Genomic DNA, 27,459 nt, shown 5'->3' on the forward strand with positions numbered 1-27,459 from the left:
AAACTAAGCTACCATTCCACTTTATTTTTAACACAGATTTTCACAGACTGTACTGTCACTTCAAGAGGCTGGTGGTCATGTATGATGGTGATAGTGAGACTTTATGGTCTGCTCTATTCATTCAAGGTTTCCTTATGTTGCATCATGTTTGTAATTTCTATATGATAATAATGCACGTTTGCATTGCAGTAATGAATAAGCATGCTGACATTATTCTGTGTGTGCATGAAAACGTAACAGGAGTTTAAAATTTCAAATTCGAATTCTTTCAATTCAAAATGTCTAATCAGATTAAAAAAAAAAAAAAAAAAAAAAAATCAAAACTTCGTCTTTAGAATCAAAACAGTGCGCAGCGTTACTTATTTCCCCTTCATCAAAGGGAGGAAATGCTGAAGCTCTACTGGAAATCTGCATCGGAGATGATGGTATCTGATGTATGTTTACTGTCGAATAAATGTCAAATGAACTCTGGTGTAAAAGCTTTCTAATAACGTGAGCTTCGGGTCGGATGACTCACATTTGAAAGGATTCATTCTCACCGTCATATCTGGTGCAAAACTCCTGCAGAGCTACAGTTTGAATAGTTTCCTTTTCCGCATTGAATATTAAAATAAATATCCATATGGTAGATCTTTATGTTTTATTGTCGCGAGGTGGTTGTGTTTTTAAATCAACACCTGCCACTTTTTTAGCAACGGATAAAATAATCAAATCGTTTTTTAAACTCTGAATATTGGTTATAAAACGTTTTTTTATTTGTGCTACAAATGACAACTTTATAGCTTAAAATTGCCGCCTTAGTGTATATAAAATTTTATGATTAAAACGGAATAAATGTGCAACTCACAAATCAGCGCTCGGACTGAAAAAAAAGAAAGAATTCTATTATGTGAACCTTAAAAACCACTTTTATTTGATTCTAGAATATATTTAGATTTAATATCAGCATCCGCTTCAAATGCGCCTTTTCCTCATTTCAAGATTTTGTCCTCTCTATGTTCATTTGGATTTTGATCTCACTCGCGCGTAATTGAAAACTTATTGATCTATAAACAAGCCTTAAAAATAAAATGTTTTCTTGTGATCCCGTATTAAGATGTGCCGTGTGTGTGTGTGTGTGTGAAGTCGCACATGAAATCAAATGACTAGAAGTGTAAACACACCGTGGCTGTGGATGGCAAGTTTTAAATAATTTTATACAGTCCTCCTTCCTGACATTTTTTAACATGTGGTGTGTAAATATGAGAATGGTTGAGTGTGAAAGTGGATGAGTCCCTGGAGAGCGCGCATGGAGACGCGCCGCTCCAAAAATCAAAGTGGGGCAAGAAGACGCGTTGCGCCACAGCTGGCAGATCGTCTTATGTCGACGGGGAGGGGCGGTTCGTTTACCTGACACCCCTCTCATCGAGCTCGAACCCTCCCCCTTCTCGTGCGCTGCTATCCCGCATCGCAGCCCACGTTGCGCGCAGTCCGTGCGCTCCCAACTTCAGCGGTACGCGCAGGGACATCCTCATCTCCATCAGCGAGCAGAGCTGCGGACGTGCGCCGGCTTTGGATCTCTCAACGCGGGGACGAAGTTAAACGAGCCTTCTCAACTTTTGGATGGAAAACGAGCGCTTTCGCGGAGATTGCTAACTTCTCTAAGGTATGGTCGTGTTTGCTTTCTTTCCCTGATGTCTCTGAGCATCTGCTCCCAACGCAAAGCTGCTGTATATTTAACGACCAGTCAGATCTGTTTGCTGTCCTGTCCTATCAATAGATAAACAATTGACAACGAAGGGGGGAAATCATTCAGGCGTGCGTTCAGGTGCAGCTGATTTTCTTCTATTCTTTTTTTTTTTTATTTTTTTTTATTTTTATTTTTTTAATATGCATGCATTTTATGCACTGTATATTATAAATCTCCAAATGTAGATTTTACTAAAAAGTTCATTTTAAACACACATCTGCAGATTATAAGTGTTTTAAACACAGTCTGGTGGTTTGCATCCTATTTGCACTTGTGCACATTAATGGCATTTGCACGTATGTGCACAAGATCTAAATAGAAAAAAAAAAGAAACAAAAATCCAATTTTATGGAGTCAAGAGGCAGACATGCTCCTAAATAAGATGAAATGACTAATACGACTAAATGACTCTAAATAAAACTGACTGTCAGCCTGCAGAGAATCACATATCAGTGTTTTCTTTTTTTACTGGTGTGATGTATAACTTTACGTTTCAGTTTTTATAGAAGGATGTAGTGGTTAGGACCCTGTGCAACTAAGTGTGACAATCACACTTGTAAACATGAAAGGGTCGATTAACGTGTAAAGAGAAAAAAGGCGACAGATCAGACTTTAGGGAGTTTAGTTAAAAAAAAATTGATATACATAATGCAGTAATAATCATATGAATTTAAAAGGCAAGGTTGTCAAATGCACGTTAGTCAGAAAATCTATTTGCATTTAAATTTCTTTCAAATCTACATATTTGACTGTCACTACATTTTCTTAAGGAAAAGTATTAATAACGCAGGTTGAAGTCAGCACTGAGATTAATACATTTACACATTTCTGACCTGAAATGCATTGCATTTAGGCATCTGAACAAATAAAATAAAAATGCATGCATCTCTGTGCTTTTAATTCATATCCTAATTGGCAATTATATGGGGTGTGATAGAATAAATTATATTAGAAAGTGGTTCATTAAATGTTGCATTTAAATTTATTTGCATTACTGTTATGGTTATGGGTAGCAACCGTACATTACCATTATTGTGTTGATGAAGAGCAGAGAGCAGTTTTAGGAAGTGCATGATCACTGTTACTCGTGGGCAAGGTGCTGTCCACAAATGAAATATGTGAAAACGTGACTGTTGCAGTGCAACAAGACGTGCGTGTGATTAATTAATTAATCAGTGATCATATTGATTCTATAGAATCGAATTGAGGACAGTAAGAAGAGCACGCCTGGAATATTATTTACAGGTACTGACACACTTTTGCAGTCTCATTTGCAGTGCACAGTATATCTGATTCCCCATTAACAGGTCAATGTGGTAAAAACGAGGTTATTCTTCTTGAGATTACTAGTTATCTGGGGTAGAATTAGTGCGGTTGATCTGGTCAGTGTTTCTCAGAATAGAGCTCGTGAGCTTTTCCTGCCAGCGTCAGGTTTGCTTCTTGTAAGTGCTGTTTGACATCAAAGTGGCTGCTATTATGCAGGTTTTCTTCACTTGTTTCATTCTGACATCTTAATACTGTCACGTTAATGTACAGTCTGCTGATGTGAAACCGCGTGGGTCCCCTTGATCTCGACTTGAAAGTTGTTAACCATCTTTTTTTTTATTGGCATCACCTAACCCCATTTCCACGGCTGGTTGTTGTTGTGCAGATACTCACCGTGATATGATAACCGAGCCTGATTCATCATCTGCGTCGATATCGCTGTCCCAAATCTCAGCGCAGCGGCATCGTCTGGCATGCTCGGACGGACCGTAAATAACAAAGACGCTACAGATGTTTGTTAAAAATGATGCGCGTTTGCCAGTTAGGCCCTGAGTGCGTAGCACGTTCTCGAGCTGCAAATAACAACAGGAAGTTAGAGCAGCTTCTGAGAGAGGAGGTGATATCGTTCAACGCTGGCCTTCGATTTGGGGGTCGGAAAGGTTAAGCTGCTCTCTGAACGCATAATAATGCGACTTCTCGACGTTTGCGCGCGAGCAAAGTTGCATCTTTGTCGGGGAGAGGTGCACGCCGGTCGCCCTCCCGACCCTTCGAGACCAATTATCCAGCGCGGTGCATCGGTTATTTTCAGCATGCACCTGAGAGTATAATCAAGGCAAGTCGTCCTTGATGAATTATTTCCACTCGGTCTCGCATGATTTGTCCTGTTGTAAGTGACGGCAATCAAGGTGCACGAAAGCTCAAATTCCTGGCCTCCCAGCCTCAGAACTTCTTGGTTGGTCTGTGTCTGATTTGTGTAGTGAAGTCAAGAGTGATTTCTAGGGTAAAACCATTAATCGTCTTTACCACGGCGGTAATGAACGCTAGGCTGAAATAACAGCTCAGCAAAGAGAAGAATTATACTTGTGGTTAGAGCACGGTAAATACCTGTTTAGCTGCCAGCGTATGCATTTATTAGACTGTCGCCAGCAAATAAGAGGTCTGTCTCGTTTTTTAATATGTGGCTGCTTGGAGATTCCACCCTGTTTGGAAAGAGCTGTTATGATTTCTAATAGTTAGGAAAGGTAACAATGAATCAGAGACTTTTGATGACAAGCTCAAACCAGTTTGGGAAAAAGAAGAAAGGAAAATTAAGGATTGTTTGTGCATACTTGGGCTCTGAGTCAAGCATGTAAAACAGCAGACGATCACATGCAACTCGAGAATAATTTAGCAACATTTTCCAACTTTTTCTTTCCCCCGAGACGATTTGCATATATCAGCAGCGATTTGACGCTCGTGCTAAAATCCGCATCTCATCTTCGCGTTTAATTCCTCAAGCGCTATCTTATTGACGTATTCGCCTGCTTTTATCTGCTTTTGAGAATCGTCACCGGATCTTTTCAGAGGACAAAGCGTCAAAAGTGCGTCATGTCGATTTGGTCATGCCTAGGCTAAATGACATTTGTGTAAAATCAGAAGAGCAATATGAGCATTCTCCGCAGCACCATCACTAATACAATTTGAAATACGCACTCGGTTCCACCTTAAACCTTTTTAAATTTCGCATAACCTAAATTTAGACACTCCATATGTTTTGATCTCACGTTATTGTCTGCTATTTCTATGCTTGTCGTTATCCGATCTGTGTAGGTTTTCTCGAATCCTTTGTTCTGGTAAGGCGACACAAAGAAAGCAGTATGTATCAGAGGAATGCACATACTGCAAAAGATCAGGGGTTTTAATACCCACCCACATACTCGCAACAAACAATTAAAGAAGATACTCTCTTTTGCAGCGCGAACGCACACACATGCACTTGTAGAGATTTGGAGGGACGCAGATTAACGCCATACAAATCTTTGCCTTTGCAGTGTAGTCAACTGAAAAGAAGCAAAGGGCTTTCATTTGTTGCTTTTGATTTCTCCTGCACACACATATAGAGAAACACTAAAAGAGAAGGAAGAAGTATGTTGGTAAAACTGTAAATCCTGCCTATTGTCACCGGGCCTCCGATGCAGTTCGCTTGAACGCCACATGCGTTTTGGGTAGATTCGATCGGTGCGTACGCGTGTACGTGTTCCCTGTAAGATCTGAACCCGATGACCTTGGTGTCGTCGATGTGCGTTTTTCAATATGAAGGTTCCGAAAAAGCGTTTTTTTGTTTGTTTGTTTGTTTGTTTTTTTTGCAGTTTTGGAATCTTTCGGTCTTTAGAACAACCGATTTGCTTAGTGTGATGAACATTCTGAAAATCTTTCCCCACCTTTTTATTGCATTTCCTCCACTATTTTTGCGGGAACATGTGTGCAAGCTCTCTCATTTTGAAAGCCCAAAGCATCATGAATCGAGCCAAAACGTGGAGACGCGTAAAACTTTGTGAATGACGGGCGTTGCAATTGTGCTAAAAGTTCTGCGGGCGCTGTGTGCGCGTGGGCCCACGCGTTCGCGTTGCATCTCAGCAAAGCTTGGACAAAAAGAGCTTCACAGCGGTTTTCTCCCCCTGTCGCTTTAACTCTATTAATTGTTGATACGTCGCAATCCACGAGGCAGAAATTAGAGGGCTAATTATTCGATCATGTGACGCTGCCCCACTGCAGTGACAGAAAAGTAATTTCCCGGGCCTTGAAACTGATCTCACTTGATCGTTAGATGACGGATTTGTTTTATAATTCGATAAAAGCGGGGAATAAACAAGCGATGAGCCGATAAAGAGCCTCTCTCGTGCGCTTGGAGGGAGTAATTGTTTTTAAATAATTAATACGGATTCCTGAGGGAGATCCGGAGGGCAGGATCTTTTTGTTGTCGTTCGCTTGTGTGCGGCCGGACTTTTGCACGCCTTCACTGATTTAAAAGTCTCACTCACTTTATTTGGCAAGTGTTCAGATGCAAGCAGGCCACAGGGGGACTTTTACAGTGCACACTGGAGGTTCAGCAGCACTAGACAGAAATGACTGTTCACTGTTCTGCATGGGTTTATGTCGCTGCTTGCATTAAATAATTAGCCTAAACGTATAAAGCGATGGAGTTAGACTCCCCTCATGCACATAAGTCTATTACTGCAGGTTATTTTTATTATTTAATACACTTACAAGTCATGTGAGTCGTGCACAGTCAACTGCAAACTACTGTATTAATGTGCTCGAGTAACACAGCTCCTCTATTCTGTCTAAAAATGTGCCAGCCACCGATATTTAGAGACTGTAATGAGTTCCACGTTTTCGTGTTTCCAGGAAATGTTTGTTTTGAATGCATCTAATGGAGATTTGTATACTGCCCATTTGCCTCCGCATTGATTCAGTGTCTCTGTTCGCTATGTGGTGGGCACTGATGACTCTACCCCATGCTGTTTGTGTTATCAAACTGCCGAGATGCTCTTGGCTCTGATTTATAACACTACCTCAAATAATCTTGTTAATGCACATTTAACATTGCGGAAGTGGCAAGCACATAGACTAAACAACACCTACGCGTGCGAGCAGTCAGAATAGCGCTGCTGAAATGTGCCGAGTGATAAACTGCCTCCAGTGCAGCTAAAAAGAGGAAGAGCGTACTGTCTTGTTGTCATAGGGGTTTCTAACTTTGGATGTACACTTACACATATTGTGTCACTATTCCGGGGGAAACCGGATGATCGTGGAAAAAGGCTAAATAAGCAGTGCAACCGCTTTAGGATGTTATAAAATGGGAAGAAATGTGATAAAATGCTCTGTGTGTGTGTATTTCAATTGTAGAAAATATTAGTAATTAGAAGTCTTGGCGAAATGATGAACTGTTTTTTTTTTTTTTTTTTTTTAAGTCAGCTCATTTTTTTACCTTTTAACTTAAATTAGTGATTTAAATATGACCAAATATGTCAACATAAATTGACATCAAATTTTCAGATGTTCCAGGATAAACAGTATGTTCAAGGGAAAATATAAACAATGCAGCATCTATAGGCTATGCTATAAAATGGAAAAAAAGAGTTAAAATTCAGTTTTTGCTCAAGTATTAGAAGTGTTAAAGAAAATATGATTTTTAAAATTAATTTCAGTTTTATTTTTATTTTTGTAGTTAAAATTAAAATTGTATTTTGTTAACTTTTTGAAGATTTAAATATAACCAAATATTTCATCTAACATCAGTATAAACTGACATCAAATTAAGCTTGCATCTCAAATTTGAATACCCCCCAAAAATGTATTTTATTTATGTGGCAGTACAGTACAGTACATTTTTGCAGTGTTTGTGCATTGCTTTTGTTCAGCATTTGTGTATTTGTTTCTAATTATTTTATTTTCTTAAAGCACTAGTGTATGAGTATTCATTATTGTTTGCTCTGAGCGTGCTACAAATATTGGCATTTTCAACTCTTCAATTGTGTTTACCCTTCTTTAAATAGGCGAGAGCTGAATTATAACCACAGTTGATCAAATCATTTCTGCTCTGTGAATCTGCATGCCCTTCTGTATGTCAGAGTTGGTGTTGTTGGGCGGTGTGTGTGTGTGTGCCAGGGCTCTTGGCAGTGTCTGCACCTGTTGGCAGCATCAGGACCCTCCTGGCAAGGCCGGCAGAAATTGTGTGATGCTCTTGTACGAGTGCAGAGGAGACTGCAGCCACAGCACGTCAACATGGCGGCCACGCTCCGCTTACCCCTGCGCCCGGCCCGCGTTTCCATTTTACTGTGGAAATAAAAGTGGACCGATGCGACTACACAATCCGTTTGTGTTTTTGGAATTGACATTTAGAGCCACTGTTGGATTGCCGGAGCAGAAATGCATCATATACAACTGTGCATTGTCTTGTTTACAACGACTAAATCAACTTTTTAAGGGTTATGTCGTGGTTGAAACAGTTTAAGCTACATTACTTCAGTGTGTGTTGTGTAAAAGAGCCGCTGCGGCAAACTGTTTTTGATATACCGTAAAAGTTGGTTATATTAGTTTTGGTCTAAAGTAAGTGCGACACTGTAGCTGCTGCGCCACCCAATGTGTTGCACAAGGACTAACATCTCAAGACAGCGAAACACAAGCTCCCTGCAAATACACATCAATGCCGGAAACGCATTTAACACTGTACGAATGGCACATCAGATATGTCGCATTCATGTGTAACATTAAAATACAAAGAAAAAAACACTATCGTTTACCCGTGTTGAATTGATGAACGTATATTCGCGACCCCTTGAAATGGATCCACCTTTTTTGGTCATCGCTCTACTCCTACATTTCCTGTTTTTAACAGCAGTGATACTTAATGTTCTAGTTCAGCACTTCTGCTGATTTCATATAGCTTTATCACCTTCAGTTTCATGTCTATACATGTTACACACTCCTGCCTTTTAAAAACACATTTTACTGTCTTCACTATAATTAATTATTGGGCCCATTAGTCATTATAATTGTTGATTCTGACATGGGCATGTGCTTGGTTACCTTTAAAACATTTTATTTTTTGTAATAAATAAATATATTTCACTCTCAATTGGAATTACAATCAGTCACACACAGTAGCAAACAAATTATCCATGTTAGTGGACTTTTGAATATGAATTATTTATTATAGGTTATTCTATATATTTAAAATATATTTTTTTAACAATAAAATAATTGTAGATTTTTATTCAGTGAATGCATTGAATATATTCAATACAGCACAGTACGCTAGTAAATACAGTTCTTTGGAAGTCATTATACTATTCAGGATGTGGTGTTACTTCCAAACCACCATGTCTGATTAAATTTGACCCTTGTACATATTTCTGCATGACTGTCGTGTTTGTATGTCAGCGTGTTTTTATTTATGAGAACATAAAATGCCTCTGCAGTAATTATTTTCTTTTAGTGCAGTGGGCTTTTTTTTTTTTCATGTAAAAATAAGTAATAGTTTTAGTTTAATAATTTATGAATCTTTTTTTATACTATTTTATACTTTTTACTACATTTTCTCTTATAAATAATCACTTTGTAAACATTTTTCTAACTAGTGTGCATTAATTTATTCTTGTATCATATTTGAAGAAATTAGACCTTTGTGTGTGTGTGTGTGTGTGTGTTCAGGGTTGGTCGTTTGCTGTCACCTGCACATATGTGTGTGTGTCATGCACCAGCATCACTGACAGATGGCGTGTCCTTTTGCTATAAGAAATATTGTACTCTTGAGGCTCTTTTGCAACTTTTTAAAACCGAACCGCGTCGAAGAACCCTGCTATAATATCATCACACTCGTTCATACGATCATCCGCGGTTGTTTCCAACCCCCGATTCTGCTGATCAACTCATCATTAACATCTCAACACACACCGTCGGGATCAAAATCCACACGCTCGCAAACAAAGATCGCTTATTTTGTTACAAAAAAAAAAATGCAAAGTGATTTTATTGTGCCATTGGCTGCGTGTGCATCCTGTACGTGTGTGTACAGGATGTGTGTGTAGATTCAGTAATAAATGCAGAACCGCCTCACTCTAATCAAGCTGATTAAAAATTCCTGCGCGCGTACAGGCGGAAATCCACCATCATCATCTTCGTTCTCCGGCACTTTTACTTTATTTTCGCGTCCATCCTCCTCCAGGACAGCGCCTGACGCGGGAGGACCCCGAAATCCGTCTTCAATCGCGTCGTTTAGCAGGTTTAGAGATGAGGAGAAGCAGCAGGCAGCGCTGAGAGGGAGGGATGAGCCGATGCAACTCATAATTTAATGGGGACAGAGAGAGAGAGGGAGAGAGAGAGACACACAGAGAAAGAGAGAGAGAGAGACAGAAGGGAAACAGAAAGAAAAGGACCGAGCGCGAATGTTACAAATGTAACAAGCGGAAGATACAATGTAGCGCTGACGTGCGTCAGGAATGTTCGGATGCTTTGACGTTTCGTTCGACGTTCGAAAGTGTATCGCGCACTTTTAAAGCTGCTTTGGATCCGCATATCGGCTCGAGATGAGACGGCAGGTCGCTGGGGCTTCGTGCTGTTGTTTGGCCAGATGAGAGGCGATACACGAGCGCTTCTGTTCCTATAGGCTCGTATTGTTGAAGCTCAATGGGATGTGTAGGGAACGCTGGCGGTTACTTTTATTTTTAAGCCTTATTCTGCGCGCACAACGGACGGTGGATGTGATCGTAAACTCTATTGAACTCTAGACTTAACCGGAGATCGTTGCATTTCGGCTTGATTGCATGCGTCTACGGTTTTTAGCCCTCATCGCAATTTAAAGTACTTTGCGCTTCGTCTATATGCTTCTGCATCTGTTATGCGCTGTAATTCATGCCTCAGCGTATGATGTTAGGTTTTGGTGTGGACCATCTGGAAGTTTTCGATGTTTTAGAATAGAATAGCTGACATAAAACTGATATTCGACTGAAGTTTGTGCTCCTCCTGCCAAAACTTGAAGTCGCTGTTCATCCACAGCTTCTTTATATGCTCGTCTTGTGGTGAGTTCAAGCTGATTTGTTATTTTGTCGTATTTCTTTGTGTTCGGTGATTTTTATTATTTGTAAATGTTATTTTTAATTTTTTAAATCTAAAAAAAGTGCACACTGTCCATTTTAATAATTGAATTCTATTATACTCAACTAAAATGTAATGTAACGTATATTATCTAGTTACATATATTTTATATGCCTGAATCAAGCTGCATTAGCTTACAGCAATGACTGTTCAGTGTCAGAAGTAGAATATATGTTTTTAAGATGACGATAGTGTGTTTCCATTCACATACACATACACATACAACGAAAGTGCACTGAGTTCATCTTCTTAATTTATATCCTCCATACCTGTTTTATTAGTTTTTAAATGAAGCCACGTAAGTTCATCTGCTGTTCAGTGCTGTGGAATTCATTGTTGCATGTCTGATGTCTTGTTTGGCCTGTTTGATGAAATCTAACCCCGTCTGTCATGGTGTCTGGTGCAATGTTCCTTTATCACTACAAATGCAATGTTGAGACAAGGTGCACGTCCCTTTTCCTGTAATCTTAGATAATCTGAGGCCCTTCTTTTGTTTTGCCATTTTAGGGAAACTTTTTTGGTTGTCGTTAAATACAAACAGTTGCAACCGAATTTTTCCTCACTTCAGTGGGGAATTCAGTGTCTTTTAGTTTTATACCAAGAGATCTGATCCGCTAAATATTTCACAGCTCGTCTCTCTTGTATGGAAAGGTTCACTGTACGGTGCGCTGATCACTGAAGTGGACTCCTCTGCACATTAATGCGACTGTACAAAAACTAGCTTGTTTGCTCTCCACATGGGATTCTGCAGTGGGTTAGATATACATAATACATGCTCCTAGGAATGGGAATGTGATCGTTGCATGAAACATTGTAAATGCCATGTAACATTAGGCTTGGTTTGACATTTCGGTCTACATGGAAGAGACAGAGTTTATGTTGCAATTTCATCGTTTTTTTAGGTTCAGTAATCCTCATAATTGGATAAAAAAAAAGTTTATGATGTTTATTTTATGATATTGTCCTAATGCCGCTGCTTTTCTTGTTATTTTTCCCTTCAGGTGACAGTGAGCAGTGGTGCTGAGAACCATGGAGCATCTCAGCGAAACATGCCAGGGGAAGGAGAACTGTGAGATGGTCAACAATCTGAACGACACCAAGGCCCCTCCAGCCAAAATGGCCCGCCTGGAACAGAACGGAAGCCCGCTGGGCAGGTCTCGTCTAGGTAGCACTGGAGCGAAACTCTCCGGAGTGCACTTCAAACCCCCTGGACATCATCTGAAGGCCTGCCACAAGAGGGGTGAGTTTGCTTTTTATTACCACTGCACTCTTAAAAGTAAAGGTTCCATGAAGAACCTTTTTTTTCAAATCCATGGAACACTCAGGTTCTAAAAGAGGGTTTTCACAGTGGTGCAGTAGAAGAAACATTATTTGTTCCCTAAAGAACCTTTCAGTGAACAGTTCTTAAAAAGAACCATTTTTCTTGACACAAAGAACGTTTTAAATATCTGTTATACACTCTTAAAAATAAATGTTGGTGCCATAGAAGAACCATTTATGGTTCCCCCAAAGAACCTTTCAGTGAACAGCTCCTAAAAGAACCATTTTGAAGAACATTTTAAAAATCTAAAGAAACTTTTTTGACTATAAAGAATCTTTTCTGCATTTGAAAGCTTCTATGGATGTGTAAGGTTGACTGATGCCAATAAATAATTTATTTTTAAGAGTTTAAGAACTTTTTATGCTTTTCAAAGGTTCCATGGATATTAAAGTTCTTAATGGAACCATCAATTCCAATAAAGAACCTTTAATTTTAAAAGTGAACCATTCCACTATTTCTAAAAAAAAAATTCTCTTTAGATTATTAAAATGTTCTTCTTTGGGGAACCAAAATGATTCTACTTCCCTTTATTTTTAAGAGTGTGTGTCTGTCCATCCAAATTAGGACCAATGATATTTCACAATGGATGGGGCTACTGATATTTCATCACTCAGAAAGGTTGTGACTGACAAAACGTTCCAATTTTATGTTGTGGCTATGAATTGTTAGATCTTACACCTGGTTAATATATGGTGCAAAGTAGATGCATTATGTGTTTGTTGCATAGCTGTGCCACTAGCAACATTTTGAGAATACTTTAAATAGTTATTGTAAGCACGTTTGCATTCATTTTTAGGAAGCAGTCTCCTTTGTCACGAAAAACCTTTTACTTTCATCGGTTGCTGATTGGATGTTTAGAGCATTGCTGTTTATTTTGGCATATTTTGCTGTGGAATTATTTGAAGAAAAAAAAGTAAATAAATAATTGTAATAACTGTCTATCTATCTATCTATCTATCTATCTATACACACACATATGAATTATATTTATATGCAGTGTACAATTAAAGGGAAAACGTTTTAGCTACAGCAAGTAGCGTCAGTTGTTCATGTTCCTCGGCCGCATTCTATAGCTCTCTGGGTAACCGTTATTATTATTTATGGGAAAAAGTGAACTTTTGCTGAGTGCTTGCTGAACTTTGGAAGCTACTGTATTCATTGTTTCAGCTGAATAATATTTACCATGGGCTTTTCTCAGCTCTCTGGGAACAAAGCGTGTATTGATCCCGAAATGAACCGACACAGCAGTCTTTATTGTTAGATCTTTATCTATTAAAAATGGAAAAGCTTCGATTCAGCACATTCCCTGGCATCTGCTTATGATTACCCTATTTATTGATTGTTTTCCAGAAAACGGTCGCATTCTTAGGAAACTGCGACCGCGAGGAGCAGAAATATGATTTATTACGATTGCCCCGGATAGACGGCGTTGATATTACCCCCAGCCTCTATTAAACCTTGTAAAAATAAAGATCCTGGGTCCAAGAGATCATGAAGTTCCTGAAATTTCATCACCGGAGTGTTGCAGCTGGCTGGTATTATGTGATATTTGCACAGTAAACCCGAACACATGACAGCTTTGGACGGAGATTCTTCGTTTTTATTTTTTTTTTTCTCCCTGATAGCGGCACGCTGTTTACACAGACTCGTAAACCTCAAGGCTATACCGTGCATTGGGAGCCGCTGCACGGCATCATGGGAAGGGTACTGGGATCTGCCTGAAGAAGTATTCTAATGTGATTTGAGCACCTTAACAATAAATAAAGCGCTAAACCCGCGATGAGCTCTAACCTTTTAGTGTGCTAACGTGTTTAAATAGCAGAGCTGTTTTGTTGACGTCGTCTCCGCTTGTTCTCGTTCTGATCTAATTATGCATGTTACAATGCTGCTTTATTGTAACACCATCCCAGTGGATGATAATCAATTGATAACGCAGCCTTGCATGAATAAATAGTTTCAACTGATTTGCAAAAAATGCCTGAAGTTACCTAACTTGGTCAATGAAACTTTTTTTTTTCTCACAAAATATACATCAAGTCAAATGTCAGAAGTTTTAGTGACACAAAGTAGTATTTAAAAGGTATCATTTAAGTTCCAGTCATTAAAGGAGTGGAAAAATGTTCACATACTCAAATTTAATGTCAAAGAACTTTACATACAAAGTTGTTTAGTACATTTTAATACATTTATTCAACAGGGATGCCTTATGTTGATCAGACGTGACTAAATACATTTATATTGCTACAAAAGCTTTCTATTTCAAATAAATTCTGTTTATAAAAGTTTCAGTTTTAATGACAAGTGTTACAAGAGTGGAAAAACAAGATCAAATACACAGTTTAGTGTCAAAGAGCTTTACATAAACAAGTTTCTGTCGCTGTTCGAATGTAGTAAAACACCCACAGATGTAGCAGAAGAAAACTAGCTTGTGTTTGCATTTTCTTCTGTCACTGGCCATAATTCTAACCTTGAAATCAGGATTAGGCTATATGTCATAGATGTGAAAATCATCTGATAATAGAACAAATAGTTGTAGATGATCTCAGAGGAAGACGGCAGTTGTGTCTTTGTGGTGGTTTTTCTGCTGATTAAGGGTTAAAATGACTTCACCTCACAAACGCATCATTTTGTGTGGAAAAATATGATGTGATAGAAAAAAACAAGTACTATTTTTAGTACACACTTAAAAATAAAGGTGCTTTAAAAGGTTCTTCACAGTGATGCCATAGAAGAACCATTTTTGGTCCCACAAAGAACCATTCTGTCAAAGGTTCTTTCTTACCTTTTTATAATCTGAAGAACCTTCTTTCGCCAGATGTTAAAGGTTCTCTATGGAACCATTTAAGCAAAAAAGGTTCTTCTATGGCATTGTGAAGCACCTTTATTTTTAAGAGTGTATCAGCACTGCAAAATTCATGAGGTGGTGTTATTGAAGGTTACATGCAAAGGCAAATGTCATTATTGCTATTGCTTATGCTTTTTTAGGTTTGCCTTCCTAGCAATGACTTAGCATCATGCTATCATTAAAAGCAACTTTATTTTTCATCTAAATATACTTTGCATTTGCATTTTTGGCCGAATATGCAACAAAAACAATACTGTTGTTCAAAATCTGACATTTTAGCATCTCCCTGTTGTGTTGCATGCTCTCTATGCAATGGCGTAAAAAAGCTTGCTCTCTTGTTTCTGCTAGGTAACATGCTGCCAGTGTTTTGTGTGGTGGAGCACTACGAGAGCCCCATCGAGTTTGACAGCAAAGAGGAACATGCTGAGTTCGTTCTGGTCAGGAAGGACATGCTCTTCAACCAGCTAATCGAGATGGCCTTGCTCTCGCTGGGCTACTCGCACAGTTCGGCCGCACAGGCTAAAGGTACGACGCGTTTATACCATCGTAAACATGCCGTGCAGACACACGGTGCACGACTATACCTATTTCTCCAGAATGTGCATGTGTTTTTTTTTTATTTTGCCGTTAGATCAGAATCATGAGTCATAAAACGCCGGGCAGATGCTTGGATATTTTTGGAGGCTAAACAGAGATATTTTTGGAGTGATTTGTTGGCTATGTTCTGGTAGCAAACGCATGCTTCTGCTCGAGCTGACCCGATGCTGAGGTCAGGGGGGTTGTGGGTAGAGGCAGGAACACACAGGTGCGCCTCCTGCTCTCTGTAATCACACTTTTCTCAATGGGAACGAGTGTGGAGGTGGGCCTGCGGTTTCTAATTGCTCGCTTTATGGAGTTGGGGGCTATTTTAAGAGCCGTAGCCTTCAGCCTGTAATTTATTGCAGGCTGTCCATCATAATTTCTTTTTTCTTTGGATCTTCTGGATCTTGGTTTTTTTCTTGGCCTTTTTGCATCTCTGTTTAAAAAATACCATGGTATTACCATAGAGAGAAACTTTAGAAAGGCCATGGCTATGTTCCCAAAGTTATTCACAAAAGAATTTGGCATTATAATGTGTGGTTAAGTTAACAATGTGATAGTCATAAATCACTACTGCTCAAATGTTAGGAAATGAATACCTTTAGTCAGCAAGGATGCATTAAATTGATTTAAAAATAAGCAAAAAATGTCTACAATTTGATCAATAAAAAAATATCAGCTTTAATGCAATTTTCAAAATAAAGAAAATCAAATGTCGGAAGTTTTAATAACATAAGGTAGTATTTAAAAGATATCACTTAAGTTGCAGTCATTAAACCTAAGTGGAAAAATGTTCAAATAATCAATTTAATGCTATAGTACATTTTAATACATTTATTACATTTATATAGATCAAAAGTGACAGTAAATGCGTTTATAATGCTACAAAAGATTTCTGTTTCAAATATATTCTGTTTTTAAAAGTTTGTTTTAATGATATTTGTTAAAAGAGTGGACAAACATGATCAAATGCTCAGTTTAATGATAAAAAGCGACAGTGAAGACATTTATAATGTTACAAATGATTTCTAGTTCAAATAAATTCTGGTCTTTAGAACCTTCTGATTAAAAAGTATCAGTTTATACAAAAATATGACAACTGTTTTCAACATTGATTATAATTACAGTGTTTCTTGAGCTGCATATAAGCACTTAGAATGATTTCTGAAGGTTTTATGTGACACTGAAAACTTTAAATGTAGCTTTTTCGCAGAAATAAATTACATGTACAATTACATATTTTATATAAAAAAATAAGCATAGACAAATATTGGTTCAAATTGTCGATCTTAATTAGGTTTCGCCATTAAATGTGTATTTATAACCAACATTTCTCTCATTTTGCCTGCCATCTTGGATACATTTTTTAATTAACCCTGTCAAAATGCATTATGGGATTGTGTTGTCTGCAAAAGATGCATGTGTTGCTGTCTGCATAAGGAGATTGCTGTAAATCCTGCCTATGTAGGCAGTTCACTAGGTTTGGTTACCACCATAGTATTTTGAAGTATGTTACTGTACCAAGTAGTATCTGCAAGCATCATGCATGAATATGGTTATCGAATACAACATATCAAAGTTCCACGTAATTGTTTTGTAAAAAACTAATAGGAAATGCTGTCATGTGATTGTCTGTCTGTGGTAAATCGTGTCGCTTCACCACAGGTCTGATTCAGGTGGGCAAGTGGAACCCCGTGCCTCTTTCCTACGTGACGGATGCACCTGACGCCACAGTGGCAGACATGTTACAGGATGTGTACCATGTGGTCACGCTGAAAATCCAGCTACACAGGTCAGTGTTTCCCATGTGCTGTACCCACAACACAACGCAGCAATGCCGCCACATACAGTGCAGTTTTTCCCACAAGCCACTGCTGTGGGCACACGCAGACACACCTCTTCCTTTTTCAGTAGACATCCATGTACATCTGTCTGTCTCGTCTCCAGAGGCAATGTGGCTGCCTCACACTTTAAGGTGTGCCGGATCCAATCGCTCCTTTTCTTTTTGTGTGTGCGTGTGTCTATGTGCAAACACAGACGTGTTAATTGCACATTACAGCAGTACTACCGCTCATCCAATTACTCCAGTGTTTTAAAGAACTATGAAACCATCAATATTTAATTATTAATCCGGGAAGCCTTTTCTGTAACAGAAATTCAAGACTAAGTATATAATTTTTACTTGCAGCGTCAGCATAGCATAAAAAGCCATCAATTTACATTGAAGTATGAATCATACAATAATGCTTTTTAAAGCTTTTTATTGTGCATAGATGAAACGACATTTATTTTGCAATATTTCCTGTTTTTCTTATGCACATATTTTAGTGCTGGGCAACGATTAATCGCATCCAAAATAAAATTTTTGTTTATATAATATATGTGTTTGTAGGGCTGTCAAATGATTAATCACGATTAATTGCATGCAAAATAAAAGTTTGTGCTTACCTAATATGTGTGTGTGTACTGTGTATTAATTATATATAAATAAATGCACGCAGATGCATAAATATATTAGGGCAGGCAAATGATTAATCGCATGCAAAATAGTTTGAGTTTGCCTAATATATGTGTGTATACTGTGTGTAATTATGATGTGTATATATAAATACAAGCACATTCATGTACATGTTTAATAAATATCTTCAAGTATATGTATTTACTAGAATTTTTATAGAATTTATATTATAGTTAAATAAAAATAATTTGTACATAAACAACATATTTCTCTTTAATATATACATTAATTTGTGTGTATTTATATATACATAATTACACACAGTACACACACATATATTAGGCAAAATATATATACATTTTTTTAATGTGTGTGTATTTATATATACACATTTGTATTCACAGTACATACACATATTTTAGGTAAACACAAACTTTTATTTTGCATGCGAAAAATAAAAGTCGCAATTAATCGTTTGACGCCCTAGTGTGTACTGTGTATATTTATTATGTATATATTTATATTCATATAATTTATATTATATATAAATATATTTAATATATAAACATAACATATTTTTCTTAAATAGATGCATGCATGTATATATTTATATGTGCATAATAAATATACACTGTACACACATATATTATGTACAAAAACATTTATTTTGGATGCGATTAATCACAATTAATCATAGCCCAGCACTAATATATTTATATATATATATATATTCATATTTTTAGTATATTTTCAGTTTAAACCGATGTACATGCATACTCAAAGCAATAATAATAATAATCATATATATATATATATATATATATATATATATATATATATATATAATTTTTATGCAATCGTTTGGTATTCCATGAGTGTTACCGAACAGGTTTCCCTGTCTGCCATTGGTCAGACAAACCAATAGTCGCTTATTTTATTAGTTAAGTCAAATCCGTTAGTCTGTTCGATTGCAGACTGTTTGAAAACAGTCATTGTTTTTGCAGTTCCTTTTTGTCACACTAGTGGCGTAGAAATGAAGCCCCTCAGCCTTAATTTTCATCGCACGCTGGTGTCGAACATCTCTGAATGTTTTTTGTTTTTTTTTGCATGGAGTGTTGCGATATTTTTTTGGCAGCTTGCCGTTTATTGCGTCCTATTGAACAAGCATTCATTAATGACACCCTGAATGCAGCTGTGTTTTCTCCGTTGATTTGATGGGGCATTTTTTTTCCCGAATACACATGCATAAATGTTCTAAATACTAGATTTTTCTTTTGAATACAGTATTTAGGTGATAGTGAATGCTGGTCTTTTTTAATGCATCTAGCGTTGAAATCTAGATGGAAACACCTTAAATTGTTTTAGCAAGCACATCAAGGCAGGAAGGTAGAAGTAACGTGAAATAATAGTCGCCACATGCAGCTGATGTATAATTCATGCATCAATACAGCAGATGTGTTGTATAAAGTAATTAACTAATCAGAACAATCAGGAGAGAGAGAGAGAGAGGAGAGAGACTCCAGATGCATCTGCTTCATGCGCCAAATGAAATCTGTCTGTCTTAGAGGGACGCTTGCAGCAGGAAAGCAAAGCCCAATGCTCACCGTCCTCTCTCTCTTTTGTTTCCCTTTTCCATCTCTCTCTCTCTCTCTCTTGTTCTATCCTTTCCTGCAGTTGTCCTAAACTGGAAGACCTTCCTCCAGAGCAGTGGACCCACTCTACAGTAAGAAATGCGCTCAAGGAGTTACTCAAAGACATGAACCAGAGCTCTCTGGCAAAAGAATGTCCCTTATCACAGGTGCTGGAGCCTTCCACGTCTAGTTGCCAAGATTGCAAGTGTCCCTTTTCAAATGCCCAGAGTTTGATAGAGTGGAAATGGACAGAATTGCCATAGAAATCCAAATCAATAGCCATTGTCATCGCCGTAGATTAATGCACTTTATTTTGATGCTGTTGCAGCAGTGCTAGCCGTTGTGAATGCGAGTATTGTTGGGTAAACAATGGGCGAACCACAATGATCTTGATAATGCATTACAAGCTGTGAACTGTTATGGGTGAATCTCACGAAACCTGTCAACGTGTCGTGTTTTAACCTTAAAATCTGTGGAAAGAAAGAAATGTATTTTGGTTGTAGAAAATTAGTTGCATTGTTTTTTTTAAAAAATATTTTAATGACAATTGTAGCTCATGTTCCCATTATCGTAAAAAAAAATGTAGATTTATTTATTATAAATATTAAAATATTTATTTTAGAACTAAAATGTTCGATTTTAGTGTGATATTTAAAAACGTAGTAGTGTGATTTTGGAGTCTTTTAATTTAATTTATGCTTATTAAAAAAATACTGCATTACCATAATGAAAATCTCATCACCTTTCAGAATAATTAGGAAAAAAATACTGTACTGAGAAGTTAAGGGGGATAATAATGAAAGAAAATAGTCCTTAAAATATGCTTAATTTTTAATGTGAATTCGCTATTTATTTTAAAACTAAAAAGTTCTATAAAAATATCAGATTCACCTTTGAGAATTGTTACAGTAATAAGAATTTGAGGTAGGAAATCTGCTTAATTATATTGAAAATTTTATATATATATATATATATATATATATATATATATATATATATATATATATCAGTCCTAGAAGTAAGCTTAATTTTTTAATGAATTGAATTTTTTATTTACTTTTTTTTTTTTTATTCTAATGTTCCTTTTATATAAAATCTTTAAAAAGTATTTATACTGCATGATAGTATTATTTTGGAGACCTTATACTGAATTTTTTATACATTCTGATGTAAAAAATACTTTATCACCATAGTGAAAGTCTCACATTTCAGAATGATCAGGAAAAAATGATGTAAGAGACCCAAATCATTACAGTAATGAGACTTTGAGGGGAAAAGTAATGCATTTTTATTTGTTTACTGGTCCTGAGAATAGGCTTAATTTTTAATGTGAATTTACTATTTATTTTAAAACATTCTATTTTAATAAAGTACTTATACAGCATGATAATATTAGTTTTTTAGTCTTTACACTGTGCAATTTAATTCATGGTGATTTAAAAAGTGTTATATAATAAAAAATGATTGTATTACCGTAATGAAAATCTCACCAGAATGACCTTTGAGAATAATCTCAGAAAAAAGTGAAACATAAAACATCCACACTATTACAGTAATGAGAATTTGAGGTAGGAAATCTGCTTAATTGTATTAAAAATAATACAAAAAAATAAAATAAGTAAATAAATAAAATTATCAGTCCTAGAATTAAGCTTAACTTTTAAGTAAATTGAATGTTTGTTTTTTTTTTATTCTATTATTCTTTTAATATAAAATCTTAAAAAAAATATTTATACAGCATGAAAGTATTTTTTGGAGTCCTTATACTATATATTATTTTTAATTCATTCTGATAAAAAAAAAAAAAAAAAAAAAAAAAAGTGTTCAATACTGTATTACCATAATGAAAGTCTCACCTTTCAGAATAGCCAAAAAAAAATGATGTAAGAGACCCAAATTATTATAGTAATGAGAATTTGAGGGGAAAAATAATGCAATTTGTTTTTTTTTTAACTAGTCCTAAAAATAGGCCTAATTTTAATGTGAATTTACTATTCATTTTAAAACTAAAGTATAAAGTATTTATACAGCATGATAATATTAGTTTTCAGTCTTTACACTGTGCTTTTTAATTCATGGTGATTTTGAAAGTGTTATATAATAAAAAATTATTGTATTACCGTAATGAAAATCTCACCAGAATCACCTTTGAGAATAATAAGTAAAAAAGTTAAACATAAAACATTCAGACTACTACAGTAATGAGAATTAGAGGTGGGAAATCTGCTTAATTGTACTGAATATAATGCAAAAAATTTGAACGGTCCTTTCTTTTATAACTTCTTTTTAACAATTTATCCCTCTTGATTTTGCAGTGAAATATGGACATGTTTCCATGAGATTCACCTTTAAAACCACGATGTGTTGTAAGTAAGCGGAGTTGGCGTTTAAGTGCATAAGGAAAGGAGAGCGTTTGAGCTTGTGTGTTGGCGCAGTCGCAGTCTATTTCATCTCAGGGAAGCCCGTTCTTTACCTGCAGGTGTGTGCGTGTGTGGTGATGTAAAGAGTCCCAGGGTGCTGTTCAGGCAGCGCAGGGGCTGGGCCGCTCCACATCTCTCTAATCACTCTGTTTACAGTCCATATGTGAGCTATTCCCACTGAGCAGCGGCCCGGTACTTACACTGAATTAGAGTCCGCTCACAGCTCGCATGCTGTAGGCTGGGCGGCCCGCACGCGTGTGCTGCAATTTTCGGGGGAAGGGGGAGTTTTCTGCTTTTGTTGTTTCTGATTTCTCTCACTGGCGTGAAGGAGGAGTGTCTTTCGCTAATTTTAGTCGTTACTTCTCGGTTTTGAACAGGATGCCTCGTCTACCTCTCAGAGGCGTGTTAGGGCCGTCTTTGATGGGGAACCTAGTAGAAGTGACCTTTTTAGGTAGGTGAACAGTCTTGCTGTTGAACAGGAAGAGTTAGAAAGATCAGGCCGATGTAAGAACGAACGCCAACTTTTATAGGATTAGCGTGGTCTTGATACTCCGAACGGTTGCTCTTGAAAAGGTTAATGAATTGACAATCAGAATGAGAAGTAGGCCACAATGGAAAGCTTTCCAAAGCTATGTTGCATGTTTAGGTTTATATGCTACTGTAGTTGATGAACTTTGCGTTTGACTACTTGGCTGGTCATTCTTAAAGAAAGCCTTATGTAATTCAGCTGATTAGATGGACCGTCATAGACCAACAAGACGTTTTTCTTAGTAAAACTAGCAAGTTAAACAGAGTTCAACCGAATCAGGCATCTTGATGTGTTTTTCAAAGTTGAGGTAGTTTTTATTTAACTTTAACACAACACTTTTACACTAGAAGCCTAAAAATGCCTAATGGACAAAAAATGTGACTAAACGGCCAAATGCATTAATGTTGTTCATGCATGTATGTGCTTTTCCATGACTATACATTTTCAAGTTATTATTGTATTATTACTGAAAAACGTGAGCTTTAGAAAGGCACTGTTCAATTAAGCATTTCAATTTTATAATAATATTATTGATATTTATCAGTACTGATATTGATATAAAAAATATAAAAATGCCATTTTATTTTAAATGTGATGCTTTAAAGGGGATGAATTTAGCAACATCTGAAAGTCATCACAAATTTTTTTTAAAGTTGCTAAATTAATCCCTTAAGTGTTGTAATACAAAAATTAAACACAATAAAAATAAATAAATAAAACTTACAATTAAACAGTTTTTAATTTTATAATATTGACACTGATATTCATATATGATATATATATATATATATATATATATATATATATTATAATATTTCTATTTGATATTGATATTTGCATTGATATTGATATGCATGTTGACATTTTTGTTTTTGTTTTTTTGTTTTTTTTGTGGTTGCACAGTTGTATTTATCAACTTTCTCTCGAAGTCAACATGCCATACTGTTTTTTAAAAAAATGCATGAATGAATGAATGAATTAATTTCTTTTTAAATAAAACTCATACCTTCTTAAGTGTCTAGCTATACAAATGAAACATCTATTTTAATTTTATTTAGCAGCAGCAGGGCTAAAATTGAGTAACCTAAAAAGTGTATATGCTTAAATAAAATGAAATTAAATAAAAATACATTTTATAGTAAATATTATTTTTTCTTTAGTGGATGCAGGGTTAAATTGAGCTACTTCAAAAGTGCCCCTATGCACATTTGCACATTTCACTCCTAAGTGTTTCCTTTTAAAAAAAAAAACAAACTAAAATGAATATTTGAATAAACCCACTAGTTGACCTTAATAATTGACTAGTTGACCCATTCCTAATTCATTGTGTTTTTTGCCTAAAGGTGACCTGGTTCAAAAAAAAATAAAAGCCCATGGATATTGTTTTCAGTAGAATACAATTCGCCTGCCGTCAAACCGATTTTCGTGCAAAGCTAAAGAAAGGAGAAAAGTAAATTGCTCGTCCAGGTTTGCTCGCGGGGCCCCTCCCGCTCATCAGCCGTCTTTCAGCGCACGTATGTTTCCCTGTGATCAAACTTAACCCCTGTGTCCCCTCAGACGACCGCAACAATAGAGCTCCCCACCCACCCCGTGGCCCTGAAAGAGCAGCTGTGTAGTTGCATAGCAGCAAATAGCCGTCAAATGCCATCTTTGCTCGGGTTTGACATGGGCTTTCCCCCCTTTCTCCTGCAATGGACGAAAAAGAAGCTGTAATTAAGACGTTTTTAAAGAAAAAAAATGAAAAGGAGGGGGAATTAACCCACCTCTCCAACACAATGCGAGCAGCCTCTCCACAGAGAGACTAAAAGATGGCACGTAAGAAGGAAGTACAAACAGTGAGCGCCTGGCTAGATACGGAGCGTTTTTATGAGACTCTCCCGTGACGGAAAGCCAAATAGATGGTTTAGGTCGATAACGGCGTGACAGACTTCCTGGGCGCACCGATAAGCCTCGCGATGGTTATCTTTTAAAGAGGCTTGTCCCATTACCTGTTGATGGCTCCTGGCGTTGGCTACGCTGAGGTGTTTATCCGCGTGGCGGATGGGTCTCGGGAGTTTGAGGCGAGTGATTAATGAACGGAGCTTTGCGCAACATCTGTGTCAACTGTACCCAATATGAGCATTCAGATCTCAAACAGATCTTCGATGACTCATGGAATCTTGGTAATTTCGTTTCTCTTCTATTGTTAGTTGATGGTTTTGTTTGTAAGCTCCCTTCCATCCTGACTGTTGTTTCAGATCAGCGATAAAAGAAGCCGTGACATTTTAAAACGCCAGTTGGCCTTCAGATGTGAGGTTTGAACCTGGCCTCCTATCAGCATGGCACTGTGCTTTCATATTCCGCCCTTGCTTTTGGAGAGGGTCTCCTGCTCGTCTTGGATACCGTTATACACTTTTCATTTCGACGGCAGCACAAGCTTTGGCAGTAAAGGTTAATAGTCCTTCTCCAGCGTATACAGAGATGTGTACTTTGGTGAGTGGTTAACCCTCATCTGGCTGGTCCTGCTAACTGTGCACCTGTTTTTGGAGACGTCCAAAAGAGTTTTTCAGCCTGATACTGTTGGAGAAGCTTTTAAAATTTCAAACAGTACCGTAGTTCCCCTTTGACATCAAAAAGGCTCTGTTCCATATGATGTCATGAGAACAATTTTAAATTTCCATGTCATTTAAGAACATTTCAAAGTTCCATATGATGTCATAGAAGGACAAGTTTACAGTTCCATTCCATATGATGTCATAGAGAATTTTTAAGTTCTATGTGATGTCATACAAGAACATGAAGTTCCATATCATATGATGGAAGAACAATTAAAAAAAAAAACAATCCATTCCAACTGCTGTCACAGGAGAACATTTTAAATTTCCTTATGAAGCAAACAATTCCATATGAAAAAGAAAACAATTTAAAATTCCATCCCATTCTAAGTTCAACTACAAGCTGTCCATTCCAAGCTGTCAGAAAACATTTTAATATTTATTAAAGCCACAAGGATCAATTTTTTTGAAATTGAGATATATACATCTGATTAACACTGAATAAATAAGCTTTCAAATGATAATCTGAAATCTGAGGGTGCATAAAAATCAAAATATTGAGATTATCGCCTTTAAATTTGCCAAATGAAGTTCTTGGCAATGCATATTATTAATTATATATTAAGTTTCTATATATTTATGGTAGGAAATTTACAAAGTATCTTCATGGAACATGATGTTTACTTAATATCCTAATGATTTTTTGCTTAAAAGAAAAATTGATCATTTTGAGCCATGCAGTGTATTGTTGGCTATTACTACAAATATAGCCATGCTACTTATGACTAATTTTGTGGTCCAGGGTCAGAATTTATATATGTTCCATATAATGTCATAGAGGCTTTTTTAAATTCCACGTTGTCATAGATTTATTTTGGAAAAAAAAACTTCATATGAAATCTTAAGAGAATAATTCAAATTTACATATTATTCCATAAGAGAATTGTTTTAATATCCATATGATACAAAAGAGCCATATTATGTCATAAGCAATGTTTTTAAGTTCCGTATGATGTTTTTTAAACCACATGTGATGTCATAGAGAACATTTTAAAATTTCATGATGTCATGGAAAAGCTATTTAAAATTCCATATGATGTCAAATGATAGCTTTTTTAAAACATCATGTATTATATCATTGATTAACACTTTACATTTTCATATTATGTCAATAAAAGAGCCATGTTCCATGTGATGTAATAGAAGGGCCTTTTAAAGTCCATATATATGATGTCATGATGTTGTCTTACACCAACCTGTAATCTAACACCAAAAACAAATCTCCAAAGAACCTTATATTCACATCAAGAACCCTTCAGAGGGAAAACGGTTCTTGATAAGCGACGCATAACTGCAGCTGAAGAGCCTTCGTTTTGAGAGCCCATCTCTAGGTCTTCAAGATGCGTTGGAGCATTTGGAAACGGGAATGTTGAAGTTATCCATAAACTCAAACTCTATTGCAAGCCGAAAAGCCCCCTCCTCCTCCCCACCTCCGAGTCCCCAAGTGCTCATGTTATAAAAATGATAAAGCTGCCGTACCTGTAATTTAAAAACAGATGGTTTCATCTTTTGAATATTTATAACAATCAAAACAATTTCTGCGCTATGTAGCCCAGGGCTATTAAGGTGTTAAGTGTTGGGTTTAATGAAAAAGAATCTCAGCTTTTTTTTTTTCTTTTTTTTTTGCAGCGGAATGTATTAAAATAGAAGAAGAAAAAAGCAGAGGAGATGAATAGGAAACGTGCTGTTAGGGCAGCGAGGAGACGTGAACTCGTTGTGTGGTCTCAACATGCAACTCCGGCTGTGAAAACAGATTGCGAATATGAGTTGCATTCATATAGGGCAGAAATCCCCAAAGCATCATCTGCTTTGCTGTCTGCCTAACAGAGCCTCCTGTATGCATCCGCGTTCATACTCTGTGGCATTTGTTAAAGGGACATGTATTCTTTTAGTTTATATTATATCAAAAAAATTGCATGAATCACATTACATACGTTTTTGGATCAAGATATGACAGTGAACTATATACATAATGCTAAATTGTGCGTAGTACAGGAGTTTTGACAGACATTGTTATTGTACTGTGAGTCAACATACATTTTAAACGACACATCAAATTTTGTCTTGCAGAGTATGATTTCTTCAATTGTTAACAGCACTTACTATGCAAATGTGTCTGCGGCGAAGTGTCAAGAATTCGGACGCTGGTATAAACATTTCAAGAAGACAAAAGACATGATAGGTAAGCAGAATGCTTAATGAAAATTTGTAAAAATCAAATTCTGTCTAAAAAAAAAAAGCGATCTGTCTGTCTGTTGACTATTTATCTGTCTATCGATCTGTCTGTCTCTCCATCTGTCTGTTTATTTGACTATCTGCCTATCTATCTGTCTGTAGCTCCCTCTGTCTATCTGACTGCCTGTCTGTCTATCTGTCTATATCTGCCTATCTATCTATCTGTCTATATATATTTAGCAGTCTGTCTATTGACTATTTGTCTATCTCTCTG

At 36.6% G+C, this 27,459-nt stretch overlaps 1 protein-coding gene across 6 annotated transcripts in view; it reads left to right on the forward strand.

The window, feature by feature from the left end:
* The first annotated feature begins 1,315 nt into the window (after window positions 1–1,315).
* Window positions 1,316–27,459, forward strand: part of LOC127178529 (DNA-binding protein SATB1) — a 64,101-nt gene continuing 37,957 nt past the window's right edge. For 2 of the 6 annotated variants that reach the window (XM_051131457.1, XM_051131459.1), the window contains exons 1-6: window positions 1,316–1,645; window positions 11,635–11,873; window positions 15,148–15,324; window positions 17,044–17,170; window positions 19,511–19,559; window positions 27,081–27,192. In XM_051131457.1, coding sequence (XP_050987414.1) covers window positions 11,663–11,873; window positions 15,148–15,324; window positions 17,044–17,170; window positions 19,511–19,559; window positions 27,081–27,192 — 676 coding nt within the window. In that variant the 5' untranslated portion in view covers window positions 1,316–1,645; window positions 11,635–11,662. Of the gene's footprint in view, window positions 1,646–9,576; window positions 10,558–11,634; window positions 11,874–15,147; window positions 15,325–17,043; window positions 17,171–19,510; window positions 19,635–27,080; window positions 27,193–27,459 lie in introns of those variants that run through there. The other 4 variants (XM_051131461.1, XM_051131455.1, XM_051131458.1 and 1 more) reach the window with 4 other exon arrangements.

This window comes from Labeo rohita, chromosome 16 (genome assembly GCF_022985175.1).
Source record: "Labeo rohita strain BAU-BD-2019 chromosome 16, IGBB_LRoh.1.0, whole genome shotgun sequence".
NCBI classification, from domain to species: domain Eukaryota; kingdom Metazoa; phylum Chordata; class Actinopteri; order Cypriniformes; family Cyprinidae; genus Labeo; species Labeo rohita.